General features: G+C 35.1%; 1 protein-coding gene across 3 annotated transcripts in view; it reads right to left on the reverse strand.

Moving 5' to 3' along the window:
- Positions 1-25,966, reverse strand: part of LOC110018756 (kelch domain-containing protein 4) — a 91,326-nt gene that overhangs the window by 37,907 nt on the left and 27,453 nt on the right. For all 3 annotated transcript variants that reach the window (XM_020716178.1, XM_020716177.1, XM_020716176.1), the window contains exons 7-10: positions 23,331-23,392; positions 15,664-15,706; positions 5,183-5,263; positions 470-586 (exon numbers count right to left, since the gene is read on the reverse strand). In XM_020716178.1, coding sequence (XP_020571837.1) covers positions 470-586; positions 5,183-5,263; positions 15,664-15,706; positions 23,331-23,392 — 303 coding nt within the window. The remainder of the gene's footprint in view (positions 1-469; positions 587-5,182; positions 5,264-15,663; positions 15,707-23,330; positions 23,393-25,966) is intronic.

A 25,966-nucleotide genomic window follows, 5' to 3' on the forward strand; every position in this document is an offset into this window, starting at 1 on the left:
ACTAGACACAGCTATATGAAGGTATACACCAGAATATATATATATACATATATATATATATATATAAGAATCTTAATATATGGCGAAAAAGGATTCATGGAGCCGACCCCACTTAGTGGGATAAAGGCTTGTTGTTGTTGTTGTTGTTGATGTGTGTCCATATATATATAGTATGTTGTATGTATATATATTATATGATAGTAATCATATTTATATTGCCTTGCAGCACATATATGTAAGTCAAGAAATTACAAAAAAGTTGCATTGTTTTAACATAAGCACTCAAACATTCTCATAAGAATAATGGTATATTTCTCTTAGGAATGGACAACAGTTACAACAAGCGCGGTTATTACCCGAGAAAAATGAAAACCTCAACAACAATGTAAAGCTCCATGTACTTCTAAATAAAAACAGTTCAACCATTGAAAGAGTTAGTAAAAGGTAAAATATTAAAACGGCAAAGAACCTTGCACCATTCCCAAGTTCGTGGATCAAGAGACCACAAATCTGAATGAACAATCCCTTTCTCTGAGCCATTTTTATCAGGAGAAACTTCCTTGGAATAACCTCCATAAAGAAATATCTATCAGTACAATTTCAATTAGAAGTTTCATTATATATATAAGAAAAGCAAAAATCTTTGCACCAGCAAGTCATAATTCCAAATAAAAAAATTTCAGAAATGTAAACTTGGAATACCAATATAAAATATGACCTGCAGAACACTAAATGCACCAGCAACATTAAAAATAATACATTGCATTCCATCATTATTAGATTTCGTTTGCACTCAATGAATTTTATCCATTCACACCAGCAATGAGCAAAGACATGGAATTGCAGCTAGAGGGCAATTTTTGGAGCATTGGGATATTGGATACGTGGAACTCTGTGTATCTACTTCGTTTCAACATATATGTGAATTGTGGATTTACGAGTGCAAAGGAATCATTGTCGAAGCCAACAACATCAACATAATCCGGTTTTTGCAAGACATGATGAAGAAGAATTGGGAACAACTACCACTTTTAGCTCCGTATTTTGCTTTCCTTATTCTTTCAAGCAAGCGCTTTTTGTTCATACACCACATAAATGTAATAGGGCGGCCCATTTTTTGTGCCAAGCTTCCCTTAATGGCTCTTTTTTTTTTGTTGCATGTAGATGAAAATAGTGAGCTCTCTTTCATACTCAAGATAGATCACACTTTTGTATAGGATAGATGCATATATATGCATGGGCTTTTTGTAACCTTTTTGATATACTAATGCAAAATGTAATAATTCAAGAAAAGAAGATTTTAGATATCTATCAATAAACTACAGACATACCTTAAAAAGGTTTGCTATAACCAACTAAAAGCTTCAGCTTTTTTTTTTTTTTTTTTTGAAAAGATCTAGCGCACAAAGGAATAATCAAATAATCGAGAGCTCCACTAGGGCTTCCAATGACAATTTCGGTCGCAATTGATTCGCTGGAAGGAGAGGATCCCATCGCTCCATCGTCTGGCGTCTGCATCTACGTCGACGTCGACATTCGCACTCCTTGTCGCGGCTCGTGTCGCGATATCTCCACTGCTCGCGTCGTCTTCTTCCTCGGTCACCATCGTTCCTCTGCTCGACGTCGATGTTCGCACTCCCTATCGCTACACTGCTCTGCTCGACGTCGCCGTCTTCCACGCCTCTGTTGCTCGCAGCTTTCGTCTGCGCCCGATTCTTCTGTTTCGGCATTGCTCCTGCTTCTGCGCCCGAAAGCTCCTTTGCCTTTCAGCAACCTTTCAGCAGGCAGTTTAACGCCGACAGCCTCTGATGGCGTTTCCTTCTTCTTTGGTTGAGCCGGACAAAATCTCCATTACCCGCGTGGTGGGTAACCCTCAGAAGGAGTCCGCCGTGGTATTCCCCTCAAGTTATAAGAAATGTCGTAAGGATACAGATGAGTGTCCTTTTATTAAGAAGGGAAGTAGGAAATGAGGAAAATAAATAATCTTTTTCTATGAATCAGAAATTTCTACTCTGACAGAAAAATTCAAGTTTGCTCTTATTGACAAGTTGGCAAATTTCAGTGGGGACACCCTCCTATAGATGTTATCAGAAATAGTGTTGATGATCTGAAGCTAGTAGGCAAGTGGAAAGTGAGACTCATGGATAGGAGATGTATTGACCCAACTAATGGTAGCTGAAGACTACACCAGAATTTTCTCCAAGAAATATATTAATATTGAAGGCAAATCAATGAAGTTACTCAAGTGGTCTCCTAATTTTGACACAAAGCATAGAACTCCCACTATACCGGTATGGTTTAATTTAACTGGTCGCAAGCTGTATTTTTTTCACCATCAAGTTATCTAGTCTATTGGGGTCATCCTTGAGGATCCTTTGAAACTAGATCTGTCTACTTTCAACCTAAACAGACCCTCGGTGGCCAGAATACTTATAGAAAGGGATATTACTTTACCTGATATTACTGAAGTTTGATCGGGCACAACCCATAATGGTTATTAGCAACAAATCGTCATGGAATGCAAACCCCCATATTGTACCCACTGTAAGATGTTTGGTCATATCCTTGCTAAATGCCACAAGCTTCATCCTATTTTGAAATCTAAGGTTCATCCTATTTTGAAATCTAAGGTTCAAGTGAATAAGGATAGGTCTAACCTCACTGCTGTGGATATTTTAGTTCTACCTGAGGATGATACTACCATACAGGAGGTGTCTGTTGGCCCTGAGGACCCCCTCATGACACTGTTGTTACTGTTACTGCGAGTGATGTGAAGCCGACACCTACAAACTCCATAAAAAACAATACTGATGAACTATTACCTATAAATGATAGTGTTTAGACTGATAATCAGGAGAGCATCGCAGCTCCACTTCTGTTTCACCTATTCTAGAACCTATTGTGGGTACTACTGTTGGTATTCCTTCTGCTTCAGATCTACCCTATCAGGCTGATTCTTCGGAGAAGGAATGACAGGTTTACACTTTCAAAAGGAAGTAGAAGAATAGAGATCTACTAGAGTACTAAGAGCTCAGAAGTCTTATGGATGATACTTTGGTTACTACGGGTAATGGTCAGCACGTTACCAATCTGCTAGCTGGATCCCTATCGAGAACTAGAGCCAGAGGTAAGACTAGATTGGGATGATTCACACTTTCTTAGTGCCCGAGTGGTTTTTGGGTTTTTTTTATTTCTATATGTACCCATCCTTTACATTTTTTTTTTGGTGTGTTGTACCATGTGGGTTGGGTATTTAGGCCCACCCATACAAACCTATCTGTATCTTTCTCTTTAATATATCAGCCCTTGGGCTTAAAAAAAAAAGGAATAATCAAACAGAAGTCAATCTCACCTGAAAGATCTAGCCCATGGAATGGAATGCTTCATGAAAAGAATACATGTGGTAAGTTACGAGTTGATAAAATATTATCAAAAAGCACTTCATCTAGAAATCTATTTGTAGATAAATATCTGCATACATTAGCACACACAAACCAACATGTAAGTTAGCGGTCCTATAATGGCTTACCAACCTCCTCGAAAAAAAAAAATTTAACAAGAACCAGACAGCAAATTCCCACTACATTGACTTTTTGAATGAAGTTTCATGTTCAAAAGCATCTAAATAATGCCATATCATATTAAAAAAGAAAGGTCAGAGAAATGATTCTCTTTAACCTCTTGTAAATCTATTTCTCTTCCTCATTCATCTCTCATCCAAAAAACATTCAGCATAGAAGAACCATACAGTCCATTTTTATAGTGCACGATCACTATGACTGCTTTCAGAAAATTTGCCCATTTGGTTCTGTAAAAGATGAAGCAAGTGAAAAGCAACTAATATGGATTTTTTTCTCATGAAACTACAGACTTAATTGTTTTGGAAGAATGTTGAGCAATTACTTTTACTCCGAATATTCATCGAGCAGGGAAGAAACAAATATGGAGAAAGCATAAAACAATGGCAGCCTCACCAAGGAAAAATTTAGGTATCACTTTGCAGCTGTTCCAGGGTTAGATAATTTGGAAAAAAACACAGAACCTAATGATCGCTGCTGACACAAGTAAAAAAATAAACTGCAATTTCAAGCACAACCGACCACTTCATTGCCTTCATGACTATCATTATTGCATATTTGAACTCTTATATTTGCAAAAGTTGTTAATATTAGATGCACTTGACAAAGAATGAAAGCAAAGAAGCGGTCATTCATGAAATTTGATAAAAATGACTAGGGGGTCCAAAATCATTTTATCAAGTTAATATTTATATTATGATTTTATCGTAGTTCTCTGAGTTCTTTCCCCAATAATATATAACTAACGACTTATTTTATAATAGCTTTATAATTAAAGCTATTTGAGAAGACAGTGACCAAATGAATAAAGAGAGTGCAAAGAAGCACCACCGGTAAATGTTAAGTTTTGGCCAAACCTTAATATGCAACCAGTCAGGCATGAAAGTTTAGGTTTCTATTCGACTTAACATTTGTAGCATAGCTTAGTTTATCACTAAGCCAAAGAGTTTTTTTCACATCATGTTCAGATTGACCTAAAAAACTAAAGGGGCCAAAATTTGGAGAGCATTTAGGCCATTAGGGTGCTCGGGGGAAGAGTAAGCTAGAAATAAAAATTAGAAGCTGCTGTAATATGTTAACTGCGAAAGAAGGTCCTGCTTGTATCAGTTCTAATACGGAGGGAATATGATTTAACAAATTCTGTGAACATGGAAAGAACTAGTATTGATTCAAACGAGGTATCAGATAAATAAGCAACAATCCACAGGAGGAACTGTTAAATGATTCTATAACTAAAGTTCCAGGTTCCCTTCTTTGACCCGAATCTAATGTCCTAAAAGCCACCTTAACCAATTTTCACAACTAAGGAAAAAAAGCAACTTTAACCAGTTTGTGAAAGAAAAATAAATAAAATATGTACAAAACACTAAGAGGTAAATGCTTCCGAAAGGAAAAAAAATAGAATTTACTATCACAGAGAAGCAATCAGCAAGACAGAGCAAAAAGATAATGCATTGCTATACGAGTTAGAAGTAAACAGTTACAATATCTGGCAAAGAAATACCTATTTCAAGTAATAACATAAATGGATTATCAAATAGGGCTAAACAACTAACAAGTAATAGAAAAACAGAAGAAAAAAAAATTGCTCCACATCAACTTGCCTCGTCTTGGTAAACAAAAAGCTGGAAACCACTCCTGGGGCTGGGCCACAAACATCCAGGTCTCGGTTTTATTTCTTGCCACTGCAAAACGTAATGACTAAATCAGGTATGCATAAACAAGCCAAAAATTGCCTCTCACAACAGCTATTATGGACTACAATATAAAAGATGATAGGTGCAGGAAAATAATCTACATAATGAAGCTACACAATTACTAATTCACCAATCAAATGGTTCCCTCCAAATACTATGAAAGTATCACTGGCCTATCTTCACATAATAACCCTCTGTTGGCTTAAAAAGTTTTTTATTGGTATGACATCATATTTTAATAATGGCAGAAATGGCACTATAACAAGCAATTACACCAATTGCATGAAACTCATTCCTAAAGTTCACTAACACTAAGACATTGGATTCAAGCAATACCTAAAGAGTGAACACAACTATGCTTGCCAACAAATTCAGGAAGATTTTACACTGTTAAAAGCACAATAAAAAAAATACACTTGAACAAGGGGCTTAGGCTATTATTAGAAAAAATAGGAATGACTAGCAGGTAAAATACTGAGTACCTATGTTATTGAGTGCACCTCAATTTTAACTCAGAAAATTAGAGTGGATTTATGAGTGTAAAAATAAAACTAAGGCAGAATAGGATAGTGCTCAAATACAGATATATGAATGCTACAGCCACATGTACCTCTGCAGTGCATCACAATGAACAAAAACAAGGCTTTTCCTTTTATTGGATATCGCATCACTCCCTACAACAGTTCAACTCAATCCATAGCAGTAAAACCACAAACTTGCAGGAAAAATTTTGAAAAGTTAAATTATGAGACAAATTACAATTTTATCCGTACAATCTCCATTGGCCAGCAGCATTTCCCTCTACAGAATGTTTGTCAAGTAATTCCAGGAGAGTACCTTAAATATTACAATCTTTAGGGAATGACATCAAGATGCCACAGGACAAATACATAGGAGACGGTACAAACTAGGATAAATATGGAAGATTCAACTTATTTAAAGCATATAAAATCCTAAGACAAAAATGATTCGACTTCTCATCTTAACCTGATTTATGGAAGGCTTCTAAAGCATTAGCTTCACTGACAAACAAACTAAAACTTGCCCATTAAATTCAAGAGCAAGATTAAAGCTATATTTTACAGGAGCATGTGAAGTGATCAGTTAGTTCTGACAGATGAGACTTCTCTAGAGAAAAGATGAGTCGTGCTTATTAGAATAGTATCATTAGGAGCTCCATGCACCAAGCACGCCCTTTCTTTGGATGGAGTGACATTTAAATTGAAAAAATTAGCATAATTAGCATGTTAAATTTTAGATAACACAATACCCACTGATTTCACCCTCATTTTGCGAGGAATCATAAAATGATTTGAGGTATCTTATAGAAGCACGACTATATGATTTTATTTGAATATTTTGAATTTCACAACATTCTTGAGATTTTAACAAATTTAATATTGATTTAAACCAAAATTAACCTACATTGGGATTAGGAGGCTTTTTCAAAATAGGATCTCCAGTTGAAATTTTCTATCAACATGGCAAACATCAAGGCAATGTGATTGAAGTATTGGCATTTATAATTTGAGAGATTTTCTTTCATAATGAGCCCCTTTAATTGAGATTTTGGTCAACACAATCATCATTCAAGTATTCGAATTACTTCTTTTTATCATTTCAGACATTATCAACTTCGCTTGCCTTCTACAAAGCAAGGGGTCCATAATTGTATATAATTTCAATTCATTTTGAAAATTCATCATGTCATAAACCTCATCAACTCAATCGCGTGTAAACATGATTGGTACTTTGGGTTTAACACAATATGAGAAACCAGAATCAGTATGAAACTAAGGTGAAGTGAAACACAATACAGCCACTGGTAATTTTATAAAAGTCATAAATTGAAAATACAACAAATTGAAAGTAAATAACAATGGGAAATACTAAAGCATAGGATGTAAATGGTGCCAGTTAGGATTTGGACCTTCGGAGTGGGGGCAAGGAGCCGGCTAGCAAGTTGAAAACATTGAAACGGTTGTTTTCATGACTCCAGATAACAAGCAAGCATGACAGTTGTGTAAGAGCTATCTAGGACAACAACAATAAAGAGTTAGCGATAGTAAGAGGGCAAGTAGGTATAGTTGTAGGAAGTTTGTTTTGGGTGGCGGTAGCAAGGAAAACAACAAAGAATATATGAGAGTGATGCCAGAAAGGATGAGGGAAAGGTATATGAAGGATAAAAATCACCTGGAAACCAAGTTACAGCTGGAGCACCACTTGCAACTGAATGATACAACTCGTAGAGAGAAAAGGAGACGTCGGTGGTTGTCCCAGAGCATATCACAGAAAAACTAAATCCAAAGCACAAATAAAAGAAAATATATATTCCTAAATAATTTGGAGTGGGTCCCCTTATAAAAAGAGGCGACACTATTAAGAATAGATGGTCGATTGACCCTCAATAATACTGGACCGAAGTGGCGCAGGTAAAAGAAACCTGTGTCAGTCTCCTATGGTTGGGGGAGTTTCGACCTAATATGTCGAAGCTTCTGACTCATCATGGTATAAAGTCAGGTCGGCGAAGTTGAAGGTAGTAGAAACATTGTAATCTCTTATTAAGTTAATCTTGTAGGCATTGTCATTCAGCTTCTTGATGATCCTGAAAGGTCCATCTGCTCTGAGTTTGATTTTCCCAAAAAATACCATGGAAAATCTCTTTCTTCAATTTGATCCACATTAAATCTCTCTCTTGAACAATCACATTCTTCCTGATTTTATTATCTTGCTCCTGGTACTTGTACTTCTGCTTGGTCATCTCTCTCTAGCTCCTCATAGCCTCTGAATCTTGTGCACTCTAGCCTCAGCATCCACACTAACCTCTGTAGCAAGAAAAAGTGGTACCAACTTAAGTGCTTGAATGGATTGCATCCATACACAATCTCAAAGAGAGTATGTCTTATAGTCCGATTCAAAGACCTATTGTAAGCAAATTCAGCTTGAGTTAGAATCGGATTCAACTACTTGATATTCTTCCCTATAAAGCACCTCAAAAGATTCCCCAAACTCCTATTCACCACCATTGTTTCACCACCTGTCTATGGGTGAATTGCTAAGCTAAATTAAAGTTTAGTATCAAGCATCCCCCATAAAGTCCTCCAAAAATGACTCAGAAACTCTATATCCCTATCAGAAGTAATGATCCTTTGTATCCGATGCCTATCCTCTTGAATTATAAGTCAGCTACATGGGATGCATCCAATGTCCTTTGATAAGGTACAAAATGAGCAATCTTCAAAAACATGTCAACCACTACCATCACTAAATCTTTATTCCTTTATGTCCTAGCAAGACCCACAACAAAATCCATACTAACATCCAACCATGGAGCCTTTGGTATCTGTAATGGAGTGTATAGCCCTGTATTATGCCCCTTAATTTTTTTCAGGTGAAATTCTGCACTGCTTAACATATCTCTTTACATTCCTCGTCGGTCTAGGCCATAAAAAATGTTCCCTCACGAGTGCCAAGGTGTAGTCTCTACCAAAATGATTTGTTAATCCCCCACTGTCACTCTCCTGTATGATAGACTCTCTCAATGAACATTTAAGAGCACACATGTTCTGATGGAAAAGATAGTCATCATATTTGTGGCATTGTCTTGTATGCCTTCCCTGACACTGATCTGAAATCTCCCTGCAGTTTTCATCCGCCTCGTATAGCTCCTTCGCCACCTGGAATCCCACATTCTGGCATGCATGGAGGTGATCAATAAGTGGTGATGGCTCAAGAAATTTGCTACTCGATTATGACTCCCTACCTTGTGTTTGAGCACAAATTGAACGAAGCCAAGAAATCAACCTAGGAGCATCTCTACTTTAGCTTTCCTCTGACTGTTCAAAAACCTCAGAGCCTCATGATCTGTGAATAAGGAAATCTCACTGGTCAATAGGTAGTGACTCCTATCACTGAAAGCTCTCATAATAGCATAGAACTCCTTATCATACATCTAATACTTTCTCCATGAGTGATTCAACTTATCACTGAAGAAGGCTACGGGATGCCCTCCCTGGGTCAATACATTAGAAGCATCACATTCCCCCTCGAACAACTTACTGAAATCCGATAGTATTGACATTGGGACCTGAGTCGCATTATTCTTCAGGATGTCAAAGTTGGACTGAGCGGCCTTTTGTCTACAAAAACTTCTCTCCTATTAAGAGCTTTGTCAGGGGATCTATAATAGTGTTAAAGCTCTTGATTAATCTCCAATAAAAAGATGACAGTCCTAATAAATACCTGATACCAGAGTTAACCACACAGCGATGGAACTAAAATATTTATTGTTGAAATTCAAAGGTTACAACGAAAATTATTCAAAACAAGAGTAAAACAAAACAAAACACATAAACGATCCTCTAGAAATGAAGACGCCATGTCTGGAAGGGACTGAAAGTGGGTGCGACAGTGTTGGAGGGAGTCGGTAGTAACTGCGACTTGCTAGAAGGGGTTGGAAGCAAGAACCGACAGTGCTGGAATGAACCAGATGGAGTTGTGGCAGGGAGCGATAAGAATGGAATGAGCGGGAGGCTGTTGTGATAGCCGGAAAGGTGGAGGTAGGAAGCGACAATGTTTGAGGAAGAAGGAGGTTGTTGCGGTAGCCTGGGAGGCGTTGGAGGCAAGGAGTGGCAATGTTGGACTGAACAAGAGGCTGATGCGACAGCATGGGAGGTGCTGGAGGCAGAAAGCGGCAATGTTGGAGTGAACACAAGGTTGTTGCAACAATCTGGGAGGTGCTTGAGTGGTCGACAATAGTTGGACAGATGTTGGATGGCAGGCGACAACAGAAAAGGGAAGGAACAAGAAGAGATGATTCACCACCTCGGACGAGCTACAACTAGAGCACATTCTCGTCGTCGAATACAACCAATGAAAGGGAGAAACACCTGGAGGAAGCAATCTGAAATCCGAAAATAATCTAGTAGTAAACCCTAAATAAGCAAACAACTTATATATAATAGATGCTAGCATTTAGAATATGAAAAAATTAAAATATGTAGGAAATAGAATAAAAAGGGGATAGCAAAGGCAAGGAATAGAACAGGAAGGGAATTCCATCTATTGAAAGGAATAAAATAGGAAATAAGAGAGCGAAGGGGCAATAATTCCCGCCCCATTAGAAGGCTGGTCGGTCCAACCCATCAGCCCCGTGTCTCTACCTTAGCTCTATATAGGACTGTGGGATTGCCCAACTCGCAATAGCCTCTATCTTCATAAGGTCCATCTAAATGCCTTCATCGATACAATATAACTTAGAATACATGAATATGTTTTCATGAAATGACACTTCTTTGTCTGTGCATATACCTTCTCCAACCAAAAACCTCAAAGATCATCCTCAGATGTTGCAAATGCTCCACCTCAAATCTGTTGTAGTCTAGGAAATAAAATAGGAAATAAGAGAGCGAAGGGGCGATAATTCCCGCCCCATTAAAAGGTTGGTCGGTCCAGCCCATCAGCCCTGTGTCTCTACCTCAGCTCTATATAGGATTGTGGGAGTGTCCAACTCGCAATATTCTCTATCTTTATATGGTCCATCTAAATGCCTTCATCGATACAATATAACTCAGAATACATGCATATGTCGTCATGAAGTGACTCTTCTTTGTCTGTGCATATACCTTCTCCAACCAAAAACCTCAAAGATCATCCTCAGATGTAGCAAGTGCTCCACCTCAAATCTGTTATAGTCTAAGAAGTAAAATAGGAAATAAGAGAGTGAAGGGGCGATAATTCCCGCACCATTAGAAGGCTGGTCGGTCCAGCCCATCAGCCCCGTGTCTCTACCTCAGCTTTATATAGGACTGTGGGAGTGTCCAACTCACAATAGCCTCTATCTTCATAAGGTCCATCTAAATGCCTTCATCGATACAATATAACTCAGAATACATGCATATGTCGTCATGAAGTGACACTTCTTTGTCTATGCATATACCTTCTCCAACCAAAAACCTCAAAGATCATCCTCAGATGTTGCAAGTGCTCCACCTCAAATTTTTTGTGGTCTAGAATAACATCAAAGTACTCAATTACAAACTTTCCAGCAAAAGCCGTAAACACCAGATTCATCAACCTCAAAAAATAGGTGCATTGGATTGTCCAAAGGGAATGATTGTTCACTATACAATCCATCGCTAGTCTTGAAGGCAATCTTCCATTCATTCACTGGCTTCATTCTGATCTGATGATATACACTGCACAAGTCAAGCTTGGAAAAGATGATAGCTCCATACAATACATCCAATAAATCATCCAGTCAAGTTATATGGAATATGCACTTGATGGTGATCTTACTGATAGCTCGGTTATCAATACAAATCCTCCACAAATCATCCTTTTTAGGCACCGTCAAAACAGAAACAACACATTGACTGGTGTTCTTCCTCACTAATCATCTAGCAATAAGGTCATGTAATTGTCATTGCAACTCCTCATATCAGTTGGTCTCAGTCTGTAAGTACGCATGTTAAGTAACATCATTTCAGAGATAAGGTCCATAACATATTGAATGTCTCTAAGTGGTGGTAGTTCCTTAGGTAAGCTGTAACTCATCACATCCTATAATGTCAACTCTAAGTGGTTTTATCTTCTCTGGTAACTCAGTCTCCTCTTCAATCCCCTCTTGGGTGACAAAGGCCATCATCACCGAGGTCATTCGCACTAATTGTAGAAAAGTGGCACATGCGACCACAATCTCATCTTCAAAGTGAGTGTAAGCTCCTCCAGACTTTCTGATGGGCAGAATAACAATGTGCATATCTTCCTTCGTGAATGAATAGGCATTCTTGAACCAATCATACTAAGTCCGCAATCAAACTGTCATGGTTTCCCCAATAAAATGTGACAGGCAGTCATAGGCACAACATCACACCATACATAGTCCTGCAACTGATCCCCAATAGAGAACTCTACCAAACATCGTTGATCCACGCGTATGTCATTCCTCTTCTTCAACCAGGTCAAAAAATATGGTTGAGATGCTTATGAGTATCCAAGACCAACTTCTTCACCATGAGTAGAGAACACATTTTAGCAACTCTCTCCAATAATAAAGTTGCATATCATCCCTCTCACAGCCATATGTGAAAAAAATTTTGTCTCAACCAAGAGTGATGCGTCTTTGGTTTAGTCTGCAGAACCCTTCTCACAACTAGCATCTCACCCTCATCTCTGTGAAATTGTTACTCCTCACCCTGGTCTTCTACTACATCCTCGCTCACTTCCTCCAATGCACCTTACTCGGTGAAGGAAACAACTCTACTAGTTATGTGTCCATATCCAAAACACCTGAAGCACTGCCTGGTTGGAACTATGTTGGGTGTGCAACTCTTCCTAGGCTTCTTCCCGCTCTGATCAACCCTGTATTCCCTCTGACCAACCTTCACACCTTCCCTTAGGTGTGATTTTGTTGATACCTCCAGCTGTGGGTGCCTGCTCTACTTCGGTTGTCTCTCCAACTTTAGTGGCAAGATCTGAATATAGCCCAACAACCAATAAGACTATAATTGGACAACATCGATGATGGTTGGCTTCAGTATTCTCAAATATTTGGCTATAGTGTGATCCTCTGAATCTGCAAGCTCACATTTCAGCATGAATTGCTCAAACTCTACTGTGAACTCCTCCACTGACAACTCACGTTGTTGTAGGTGGTGAAGCTTCAAGAGCATGTCTTGGTTGCAGTGTGGGGGTAAGTACATTCTTTGCATCTTTTTCTTCATCTTCTCCAATGCGGTGATCTTGCACCTACATTCTCTCTACCTCACCCTCTTCAAATTCTCCCAACACAGAGTGACACTCTTCTTCAGTTTTATGGCAGTAAGATTCACTACTATTAGCTGGCACCTTTTACTAAAAAATCCTCTCCATATTCTACAATTACTCAATGAAGTCATCTGAATTTATTCTCCCCTCGAAATCCAGCAAATCTACCTTTACTCTCATATCTCCATGCCTTCAAAAAGAAGCTTCATTCCTCGGCCTCTTCTGATATAGAAGCCCAAAGCATCGTGGCATGTCCTCCTTTCCACTAAAATCATCCATATGGAAGGGATTCAAATTATCCACACCCTCTCCTCTGTGAGCATCACTATCACGATCAATGGTGATATTATCGTTGGTCTCATCCTCAAATTCAACAAGCCTTTGTTGAAGTCGGTGGATTTCCCGCTATATCTTTTACACGATAAGGTCCCTATTGGTAACCAATACCTACCTCCTCGGTGGCAAGGTCAGAGTTCAAGGGGTGAAAAAAAAAGTGTATGCGGGTGGTTTAGGGTGGAGGAAAAAATTAGGGTGGTTGATTTGAAAAATCAGCAAGGATGAAGAGTTTTGGGTGTAGTTTGGGTTAGATATTCATGGATTTTGGTAACACTAGGATGAAGCTAGGGTTAGGCTAGCTCTGATACCAAATGATATCGAAATCGATATGAAAATAAGATGAGAAGAAACACAACACAACCATTGGTAATTTTATATAAGTCAGAAATTTAAAATACAACAAACTGAAAGCAATTAACAACATTAAATACAAGGGAATAAGGTGTAGGTTGTATCAGTTATGGTTTGGACCTTCGGGGTAATAGCAATGAGGCGGTTAGCAAGTTGGAAACAACAAGAAAGTTGTTTCCAGGAGTCCGGACAACAAGTAAGCAGCAAAAACAGATGCGAGAGGGTTGTTTGGAGCAGCAGCAGCAAAGAGTTGACAGTTCAGGGTGGCGGCAGTAAGGGGCAAGTAGCCACAGCTGTAGAAGGTTTGTTTTAAGTGGCGGCTGCAAGTAAGAAAATGAACAAAATGCGGGAGCGATGTGAAAAAGAATGGGGGAAAAGTATAGTAAGGATAAACACCTCCTGGAAACCAAGATAAAACTAGAGCACCACTTGAAACCACAGGATACAGCCCATAAAGGGAAAAGAAAACGTTGACTGCTATCCGAAAGCAAATCACAGAAAAGCTAGACCCGAAATATCAATAAAAGCAAATATATATTTCTAGATAACTAGGAAGTGTGCTCCCTCACAAAAAGAGCCGACACTCCCAAGACTAGAGGGTTGATCAGCCCTCAATAATCCCGAATAGAACCGGTCCAGATAAAAGATGCTAGAGTCATTATGACACTTCATGAATACAAGGGTATAAATGATTTTCATTATAAAATATATTCTCTTTATTAAAAGCCTCGTAGGTCTTACATAAATGAACAAATAAACTTTTATAAATTTGTTGATGTGCAAATTTTTTAAAGTAGGTTAAATTGAATTGATTTTTACACAACATTCTCTGACAATATGTTTGAACATTTAGCATATTGATCGAGGCACGTGCAAATAAATTTGGGTCCATTTAATTCTATTCCACATAGCATTATTTAATCCCACGATTAAGTTAAGCTCACAGTTACATGTGTTCATGTTGAGAAAAATCAACCTAAAATGGCATCTATTGGAATAAGGCGGATACCCTACTAATAATTCTTATTTGTAAAAGGCCCACAGAACATGGTATTCATGTTGAGAGTATTCCACCTGAATATCATCTATTAGATTAAGCCTAGATGAGGTTACAAATTTAAATTTGCAAAAAAAGGCTGAAGTAAAGATCAGATTAATGTAAGATAATCAATAATCCATACCATTAGAGACTGCAAACGTTACTATAGTTCCTAGCCAATGAAACCAGGATGATAGTTTCATTGAAAGTTCAGTAGGATAGCAATCTTATATCAGGATTAATGACATACCCAACAGTTCCGTAACATGTGTCAAAAACTCAATACACATGAGCTAATTTCATTTATTTAAGATTAGGGGCATTGACATATCTGCCACACACATCTTATGTAATTACATATCTAACATATAAAACTCAATATTTGCATGCATGTCCTTCAAATTTTTAACATCACATCAAAAATACCACAATCGTTATCTTTTTAAAAATAAAATACACTTTTTCATGCAAAAGTTTATGATGCCAATGTGCTATAAGTGTAATATCAAACTCTGGGTGTTATATATGTAAATACATAAAAATTGTGTGGTATGCAAGTAAATTTCCCTTAAGATTACATGGTAAGCCTAGTGGCCAAGGCTGCTTACGGGAAGAGGCCCTTTAGAAACTTGCATTAGTAGATATCCAAGTAACAAGATGTTTGTGGAAAAAATCACAAGCTTCATAGAATATGTAGACTAAATTTGATGATTGATTGATATGCCAAAAAATATAGGAGCATAATATCATGGATATTCAAAACTTGGTTACCCAGGAAACTGACAAAATCGGTTAATATTAAGTAATTATTTGTGATATCAATGAGAACAATATTAATTATTGCAATGAAGGGACAAGCGGGGAGGAGGGTTTAGAGATAGAAAATAAGGCTCACCTTGAATTGATCAAGATCAAACATGTGCAAGTCATTATAATACCTGCAAGAACCAATACAACCTTCAAATACAAGTAAAATCTAATATGAAAATAATGTTCAATACTATTGAATAAATATCACATATCTCCAAGATATCACACCTTATAATAACTGCCAATCACAGCTATGTTTTACATGTTTTCAACTTAACTCAGCATGAAAACATACTAACACTAAAATTTTATGCCGTGGAAAAATGTTTAAAAAGGACTGAAACAAATTCACAGAGTGAGTACAAGGAAAAAGCCACATTTTCTTTTCATCCCTCTATGGCCAAATGTAAAGGAGTGAATAAATTTCAAAATCTCTCTCTAGGAGTACTTATTAGTTCTTCCCTCCATGAAAAATGATGAATGAAAGAGCATGAAATAAATTTCTCCCATCATTATCATTCTCCTAATCCCAAGTATTTTGGAATAGCTTTATGAGTCAGCATTATTCATTCCTCAATAAAAAGTGTTGCAACGGATATTAAAAGTACTTGTGCAAAATTTTTACATAAATTTAATCCAAGTTATCTTTGGCCCATTTTATATATAATCCTTTTTACCATAATATTATATGTGAGCCTTTTACTTGCATCTTCATAAGTTCATTGTACTCAAACAAATTGATTATATTTTTGCTAAATTATATGAAATGGATTTTTATTTATACCATTTCTCTAATATAATCATTTCTCAACCTTTTTTTTTTTCTAATGTTACCACACATCAATTTAAAAGTGTAATTTTTACCGTACTCAAGTTGTTTATCAATTACTTTATTATAATCCAACACTCAAATTCATACAATATAATCAACTTGATTGTAATATATAAACCTTCCCACAAGTCTCCCTAATATTCTCATATCGAACAATATTCCTAAACATTCCTTCACTTTAACCACCAAACCATGCCTCTAGAAGTTATATCCTTACTCTTTTATAAAATATATCCAAAATACTTAAATTATCACACCCAAGTATCCCTCTATCCTCTAAATATATTCCATTGTTCCTCAAGATGATGATGATGATAATACGACTTAAGATTGATCCTTAATGTAGGCTCACCATGGTTGGTAACTCCTTGGGTACTCCATAACAACTAATGTCAATGCTCTGTGATATAGATCTTTCAAAATCTCCACTTAAACACACATTTTTTCCTTAATGCATGCTATTCTTCTCCATATCACTAAAAATCATATGAAAATCCTTTTTAATTCCCAATATTTTTCATGATGTCATGTGCAAATATTCACATCCATAGAAAACTTTATTATAATAAAAACAAATTAATCCTTCAATATTTACACAATTATTTAACTCATTTACAACTTCATAAGTTTAATTCCTCTATAAATATCAAATTGAGAGCATCTCCGTCCCTTTGGGAAAAAGTATCAACTTTTATCTTCTATGGATTTGGAGTCATAATCGTTCTCAATATTTTATTAAAAAAATTTGTCAACCAAATTAGTTCATTGTCATTTATAAACCTTTAAAACCCACTAGTTATGTTATTTAGACCTAAGCCTTCATATTTATTTATCTAACTCCACCTCACTTTTTGGATCAAATTTATGGTAAGTCGCATTATATGCAAAAAACCTTATATTCCCTAGCTCCCAACCACTATCCTCCTCATAATCCCCTAACCAACTATATTCCCTAACACCCAACACCAAAAACATCCCCCAAACAATATGGGATGATATTTTGTGGCACTGTTTGTGGTAGTTTTCATCGGAAATATGAGCAGTTCTACAAGAAAAGTGAGATTATAATACCAAAAATAACTTTAAAATGAATAAATTCAGTAATTTAACAAAAGGATTGGTTTTTCGGTATGAACAGCAAGCCGCACATCAACAAGCTTTTTCAAAGATTAAAGAACATAAGAAATAAAAATTCGTTGAACAGGAGTTAACCTTTCCTCTTATTTTGTAATATGACAAGATCATGTTAACAAATATTCTCTTAGTTAATTTATCCAAAATAAAATAAGAAAAGAAAACTATGAAAATTTGAGCCAAACATAATAGTCCAGTTGGGTCCTTCACAATGGGTTCAAACAATTATCTAGCTCGAATGTTGCAAAAGTAATTACGTATCAGCAACTAATATTCCTACCAATCAAAGGTGGGAGTAAACTATTAGCGCACGCATTTTATAGACAAGAACTACCTTAATTGCATCCAGAAATCCCCAATAGTGAAAACCTGCAATATTATTCAACACCAATGCCCAAGAAGCCCTCTATTATGTCAGTGTAGCACCCAAGCCACCAATTAGCATTAAATGCTAGACATCATTTGCAAATGATTTTTCTCTCCTTTAATTTTCAAAAACCTTACAATACACTATTGCTAAGACTGGACAAGTTGGCATGTAAGGTTGTATCCCATGGTCATATGGTTATATGCTGTTCAGCAATTTTTTTCATCCTTCTTTAGTATGTAAAATAACAAAGCATTAACAAAAATTTCACCCTCATTCTACAAGAACATTATTATCTAGCACCAAAATTAACATAAGCTCAAGCTTAAATGGTTAATTATCCCTCCTGACAATGAAAGAGAACTTCGGATCATGGATAGTCAAAAGATGTTAAATACTTTATGTAAAGTAGCAAGAAATTTGGATTTAGACTTTTAGATTTAAATAATAATATGATATTTAGGTTAGAATGGATGATTGGGAAAATAGTGACGAACTAGATCAAAATGAAATGATTATGCCATCCTAGATTGTTGTGGACCATAGTTTACTTAAATGAGATTATCGGCCAAATCTCCTCAAAAAATCCATTTAAGCGGTTATGAGATGAATCATCTAAAAGATCTCATACACATAAGATGAAAGTTTTATTAAAGGTGCAATTTTAAGTAAATCATAACTAATAAAGAGCTTTGTTCCCTATCAAGTACACTTCATCATTCACAGCTCAAAAAATTTAGGTCATTAGAAAATTTAAGGGCTCTGACCATGATTATAATTTAATAATGTCATTCTGAGACAAACAAGTTTATTAAGGAGCCCCAACATAGACTTTTTGCTTCATAATGTGATTTGGAGGCAAAATCATAATGTCATAAAACACAAATAATGTCCTTATTGATGTGAGACCATTAAAAGAAAAAATACTTCTAATATGACATTAATTTTTGTGAGTTAAAATGAAATGATTATGCCATCCTAGATTGTTGTGGACCATAGTTTACTTAAATGAGATTATCAACCAAATCTGATCAAAAGATCCTTCTAAGCAGTTATGAGATGAATCGTCTAAAAGATCTCATACACATAAGATGAAAGTTTTATTAAAGGTGCAATTTTAAGTAAATCATAACTAATAAAGAGCTTTGTTCCCTATCAAGTACACTTCATCATTCACAGCTCAAAAAATTTAGGTCATTAGAAAATTTAAGGGCTCTGACCATGATTATAATTTAATAATGTCATTCTGAGACAAACAAGTTTATTAAGGAGCCCCAACATAGATTTTTTGCTTCATAATGTGATTTGGAGGCAAAATCATAATGTCATAAAACACATATAATGTCCTTATTGATGTGAGACCATTAAAAGAAAAAATACTTCTAATATGACATTAATTTTTGTGAGTTAAAATTAATCTTAAATTTATCACTCCTGATAAGATATTATTGAGAGTGAACGGATTGTTGGTTTAAGCTTTAGGCTTTAAGCACTAGATTTTACTTGAATAATTGTCAAAAATATCAATTATTATCGTGGTTTAAGCCAAAAATAATTTGCATTAGAATTTTGAGCATTTTGATGATGATATCCACTATAATTGAAATTTTCTATAAACATGAACATCATTGAGGTATTTGAATAATTTCATTTAATTATTTTGGACTGCACTCTTTCCACTTACTTGTAGGGGATCAGCTCTGTGATGAACATATGGTTTAAAATCATTTAAAAATTCTTTATTTTTATTAGCATCGTCAACTCTATTGCCAGTTATAAAGGATTGGGCTTTAAGTAAAACTTGTTGTTGTATTTTACAAGTTTAATAATGTTGGGAGCTTTTTTATTTAAAAACGAGTTTACCTCATAAACAACCATGAAGACTGCATGTAATTGAAAGACATTATCTTTTGTAGGATTCACATAAACATGTTTGATTCCCAGGCTGCAATGATGGACTTGTAATTATTTTGGACTACATTGACTCTTTCCAATTACTTGTAGAGGATCAGGTCTGTGATGAACATATGATTTAAATTCAATTAAAAATTCTTTATTTTGTTAGCATCATCAATCTACTGCCAATTATAGAGGATTAGGCTTTAAGTAAAACTTATTGTTGCATTTTACAAGTTTAATAATATTGAGAGCTTCTTTTATTTAAAAATGAGTTTAACTCATAAACAATCATGAAGGTTGCGTGTAACTGAAAGACAAAATAGCTTTTGTAAGATTCATATAAAAGTTTTTGATTCCAAGACTGTAATGATGAGTTTTTTATATTAGATCAAGAATATAAGTTTAAATCATTTTTAATACAAGATCGAACTTGTAGCCTGCATGAGAAATATGCATGTGTAAAGTTTGAAATTGGGCATGAAAAAGATATTTAACATTTTCAAACGATTGCACTTCTATTAAAGCATTGCATACCTCTCAAGGTAGAACAAATTTGAGTTTATCTCATCTCTAGTAAGTACCTCATCTTTGACTTTATCTTCAAAAATTTAGCATGTTTATGTTCAACATCTAACTTGTTTGTAAAAGCTCATGTAAGAATATTTTTTTTCATAGCAACAAGCCGTGTATTTTAAAAAACTATGCTTCTTGACATATTTACAATTTTTTCAATGCATTCAAGTGGCACAATTGCATAATTTTTTATGTGCTTACATGATATATATTGCATGTATTTCAGTGCAATTAAATGATGCACTTGCATCTTTTTAGTTCATTTGAATACTATATTTTCATGTTTTTAGCATTATGTTGTGTCTAAGAGTTATCTAACTAGGTATTTGCATAACTTAAAGCTATTTGAAATTTATAGTAATAATTTGTATTGTTTCCATGAATGTTTTTAACATTAGGATGTGTGCAATATTTCATCTTGAATTTCTTAAACACAATATTCTCTCTAGTTTCAGGCATGTGTTGCAAATCCAATCATGAAAGTTATATAAGTTAAAATCATTTTTTTGTGATTTGAGAGGTGACAATTTCGTCTTAATGATGTTCCGGTGGAATCTATCTTTTATCATATGAGTCTAAGTTTATAAAGTTTCATAAGATTCAAAGTGTGCAATGAAGGAGGTCCTCTGTTATGATACTAATGTATTATTTTTTATCCCTTTATTTTAACATACGTAATTTTCAAATTGTGAAGCTTAAGCCTCAATCCGTCTCGAGGCTTATGCCTCACCTCACAAAATGAAAATACCTTAATACCCAATTGTGCAATTCTAAACATTGCTTCTACTAAATCATGCCAAAAAAGGCATATGTGACTCTTCATATATACATGAAAATTTTTCACACAAAATCCCCCGTTGCATCAAGAAAGATTTATAACATTTAACAAAAAAAAAATTTTAATTATTCTCTTTTCTTTTTTTTTCTTTTTTACACTGATTTAATTTTAATTAAATTATTTTTGGCTAATTTTTTTAAATAAATTAGATAATACTTTTGATATCATCATCATTATCGTAGTCATCATTATTATTAATATTATTATCATTATTATTTAGAAGATTTACTTACATACCACTCGATTCCTATGCATTTACAAATATAACACCTAAACTTTAATTTTTACATATATGACACGTTATGCATGAAAAGTTGTATTTCAATTTTTAAACGTTAAAATAGTAGTATTTTGTATGTGATATAAAAGATTTGGGTGGTATAAATGTGAAAATTAAAATTTAGGTGTGTGATATATAAATACACATGAATTGGGCGGTGTGTATGTAAATGCTCCAATTATTATTATTTTTATTAGTAGTAGTAGTAGTAGTTTAAATATGTGTCAACTTTCCTACCAAAGTTTTATATTGCATGTGCACATCAATATTTCTTCATCTTCCTGCAAGTAAATTTTTGAAGCTTTTTGTGCAGTGACCCGAGCAATACGAATGTACCTTTAGGTAATTTAGATGGTCTGAACACATTGATACAATTTCTTCCGTAAATTAGCAAATGATTACATACTTATGTTTTATGCTATGCATTTTGAGTTGGAGTTATGCAACATCATGTCAGTTGGCCATTGTTTCAGTCATGAATGATTGAATCCATGGCGGGGGACCATTTTTTGTAATTCAAAGCTTCAAATGCATCAACAAAGCAAATTGGTGATGATTAAAAAGTTTTGATCGCAATGAAGATCTGTGGAGTCCATTTTTACAGCATTGCATCTGTTATCCGGCATCAATTCTATATTTAGCCGTATTTGATTCAAAGCAAGAATCAAAGTTGACATGCAGGTGATATCCTGATTGACTCCTCAACTTAAAAGTCAAATTAAAATCTATGCCAATAAAGTTTGAATTGGTTTCACAATACCTAGTCAATGTCATCTGGTTAAACTTGCCACTCTTCCAAAACTTTTATTCACTGGAGCGAAATCTCTCAAATTTATAAATCCAGTAAAGGATATTATCCATGCGCAGGCTTCCATTGAATAAAGGTAAAGTCATTTGCATGGTACCTAGCGGCCCCTATGATAATGTTGTTGAAACTACTAAGTTGGCATGGTGGTGGAACATCAGCCGTGACCTCATTATCACAAGAAGCTTCTCCAAATGCAGGTTAAAATCCCAGGAGATGCTTCAAAGACAGTATGAAAGTCATTGTTTAATTTAGAATTGAAATCCAGGTCCTTGTTCAAGATTTTAAATTAGAAACCTATAACTAGGCCTTGACAGAAATTGTTTGATACTCTGATTTCTGAAGCATGCAATTTTTTTCCGACAGATTCATGATGGATGTGTTTCTTGAAGCTTCCGTCTACATTCCAAAGTTTATCATCATGTTTCGGGGGTTAAGATAATGCCTAAAGCAATGACACACGATGTGGCAGAAGTGGAAAGAAAGATTTACTGCATCGGCAACTACTGCCCCAACAATTTAAAAGGCAAAACTAAAAATAAAAAAAGGGTAGAAGGAAAGGCAAAGTCTTTTATAAACAGCAACTATAAACAAGACAGACACTTATTTGCAATCATTTTTAGTGCTTAATTGCCTGGGACAAATAATTACAAATTTTCATGGGGAAACTACATTTTTTCCAACTAAATTAAAGTTATCAACATAAATAAAACAGCGTGCCTTTATTGTACTAAATGTGATAGACAACATGAATCTTTTTTCTCCATTGTGTCCTCTTGAGAGTCATATTTTCATTTAATTCTAATAAATTAATATCATTTTTAATACAATATGCCCAAGTCTAACCGTGCATGCTGGTTGTGTACTTTGTTGAAATCGTGGAGACAAAAACGTATCAAGCGACAGAAAAAGGCATTGCATTAGAAGTGAGTTACTCAGTTAACCGAACAAAGAATGCCACCCGCACAATAAACTTAAAAAATAGAATATAGTAAGAAGCAAGATGGTTGGTAAACCAGACAACCTTACTTCTCTTAGTGTGTCATAAAAGCCACCAAAAATGATTATTTTATGCTTGTACAATACCTGAAACAAAAAAGAAAAAATCCAAGTGAGATTCGCTACAAAAATTGAGCTCCCACTCTAACATGCAAGAGTAAAATCTTAATAGCAAATGCACCCCTGATCCTCACTGGCAGTTTCAGTGTCTAGAACGTAAAACATACAGATATAAACTATAGATAATAATCAAGATACCACGCAGCATTCAACAAAAACTGCCACTTCAAGAAAAGAACATCGTAATAATGTTTTGATGCCCTTCTCATGGAAGATATTAGTGGTATTTCTTCTGCAAGATGCTCTAGAATTTCACTTGCTATGCAGGAATGATTAGAAACCTGTGATATGGGTTTTCATATTATCTACATTGACAAAAAAAAAGACAGCATAAGTGAATGAATTGGGAATCTCCCAACCAAATGTATTTAAGTGATTTGAAGTCCATTAAGCATAACGAAGAGACAAGAAACCATGCTATATTTGTATTATTTTCAAAACCCAAGCCCATAGGAGTGCATATACATTCAAGTTACTATGCTCATTGACACTGTGTGGTCAAGCAAATAAATACGCTAAATGCATGTTTTTAAACTTCACAACATATAAACTTGCATAAGAGTGACTTACTGTGAATGGTTCCCTTGCTGAAGAAGAGAGGATATCAACCCAATTGTTCCGACAAACATATATATAATTATAAGAGTTGGCCACAACTTCAATACAAAAATAGGACCGGATCCAAAACCCTCCAAGAGTAGTGTATGTTATGTTGTCCAAAGTACGCTAACTCTCAAAATACATAGCCTCCTGAACAATTTACAGTTGTTAATTAAAAGCATATGCCATGTTGTTAAAATTTAAGACCATCGACGCTTTAGTTTGAATTTTAGTTCTTAAAATCTAATTTCTCTCTCTTTTAACGGAAGATGATTCCATCAGGGTGTGCAATCCCCCTTTATATTCTCTGATTGAGACATGCTGTAAGTGAACCATTGTTCTCCTTGATTCCCTTAGGTGTGGATTAGACATGAATACAATATGTGTATGTGTATCTCTCTCTCTCTCTCTCTCTCTCTACATATATATACATATATGCCATGTCCACAGAGTATTGCATCAAATCCCTATGCACTCATCATGCTTGGTGTGCAATCAGTTGGTTCGGTTAATAAATTTGTTAAATCAACAAAACCAAACCGAATATCAGATAAATCCGAACCAACCAAATAATATTTTGAATTGAACCAAGCTGAACCAAAATATAAATTGGTATATTTGGTACGGTTTTGGTTTAAAAAGAATTAAATTTCTAACGAAAATATGTACATTCTGCAAGTTTGGATTGATTGGTTGACAGATTTGTTAAGTGAATTTGTTGACGGAATTGGTGTAACCGCAAAATAATTTGATTTTTTGGTTTAACCGAATTTTTTTAGAAACAAATCAATCACCAAAATCAAAATAACTCTAATTTGGAATAAAAAATCAAATCTTGATTTCATAAACCAAATCAAGTCAACCAAGTATGTTCAGTTCAATATTTCGATTTAAATCAAGTAATGATGGTACCTTATAAGTTGTGACATATGAAACTAGGATATGGCTAAACCTTTTTAAGTTGATTTCTAGCCTAACTGCTTGATATTTCTAATTTCTAAATCGTAGGGCATCAATGTTTTTTCATGCGTAGCTAATGCACACCAAATCTCTGCTTTCTTATTTTTTCTCCTTTTGATGTTGCAATATAATGCACACAATTAAAGGGGTAAACTAAGTTCTCCAAGTTTCTTCAGTTTCAGTTGAATAATATAAACCTGCTTTTTCCAAGAAAAAACAGAGCATTGGTCATCCTTACGATACAGTTGAACTATGAACCATTAACATGATAATGTACATGAATTTTTGCTCAACAATGGAACCACAAAGAGCTTGGCTGTAAATATATATCTTAGCTAAGCATTTCCAAGTGCCATGCATCAACATCAAAAATAAAATTGTCCCATCTCTTCAAGGATAACTAAGTTCTCATCCATTGTTTGTTCATGTTAAATGCAATCTGGGATAAAGCACATTTTATTGCACAACTTTTATCCATTTTCTTTTCTAGCCCATTGATAGTAATTTTATCTGTTTATTTTATGCTGCATCTTATAACCTCTGTTTTTTTTTTTTTTTACCATCCAATGCTCAAATCCATACCAAATAACCCGCCTAATTATAATTTTATAAATGTATCATTTTAAGTCTACATGATATTGTCTTCTCAAACAATATTGTCAAGGGACAATTCTCCATTTTAACCACCAAGCTATTAAATATTTAAGTCATATTGATATCTAACCAAAATCATAATAGAAAATTCAAATATTATTACTGAAAAGCTAATTAAGTTGTTATAACTCACACAAACAACAACAACAACAACAAAGCCTTAATCCCACTACGTGGGGTCGGCTACATGAATCCTTTTTCTCCATTGCGTCCTATTTAGTGTCATATTTTCATTTAGTTCTAGTAAATTAAGATCATTTTTAATACAATAAGCCCAAGTCTTCCTAGGTCTACCTCTACCTTTCTTAACACAAGTCGAATTTAAAA

The sequence above is a fragment of the Phalaenopsis equestris genome, unplaced genomic scaffold, assembly GCF_001263595.1.
Source record: "Phalaenopsis equestris unplaced genomic scaffold, ASM126359v1 Scaffold000036, whole genome shotgun sequence".
Lineage (NCBI taxonomy): Eukaryota > Viridiplantae > Streptophyta > Magnoliopsida > Asparagales > Orchidaceae > Phalaenopsis > Phalaenopsis equestris.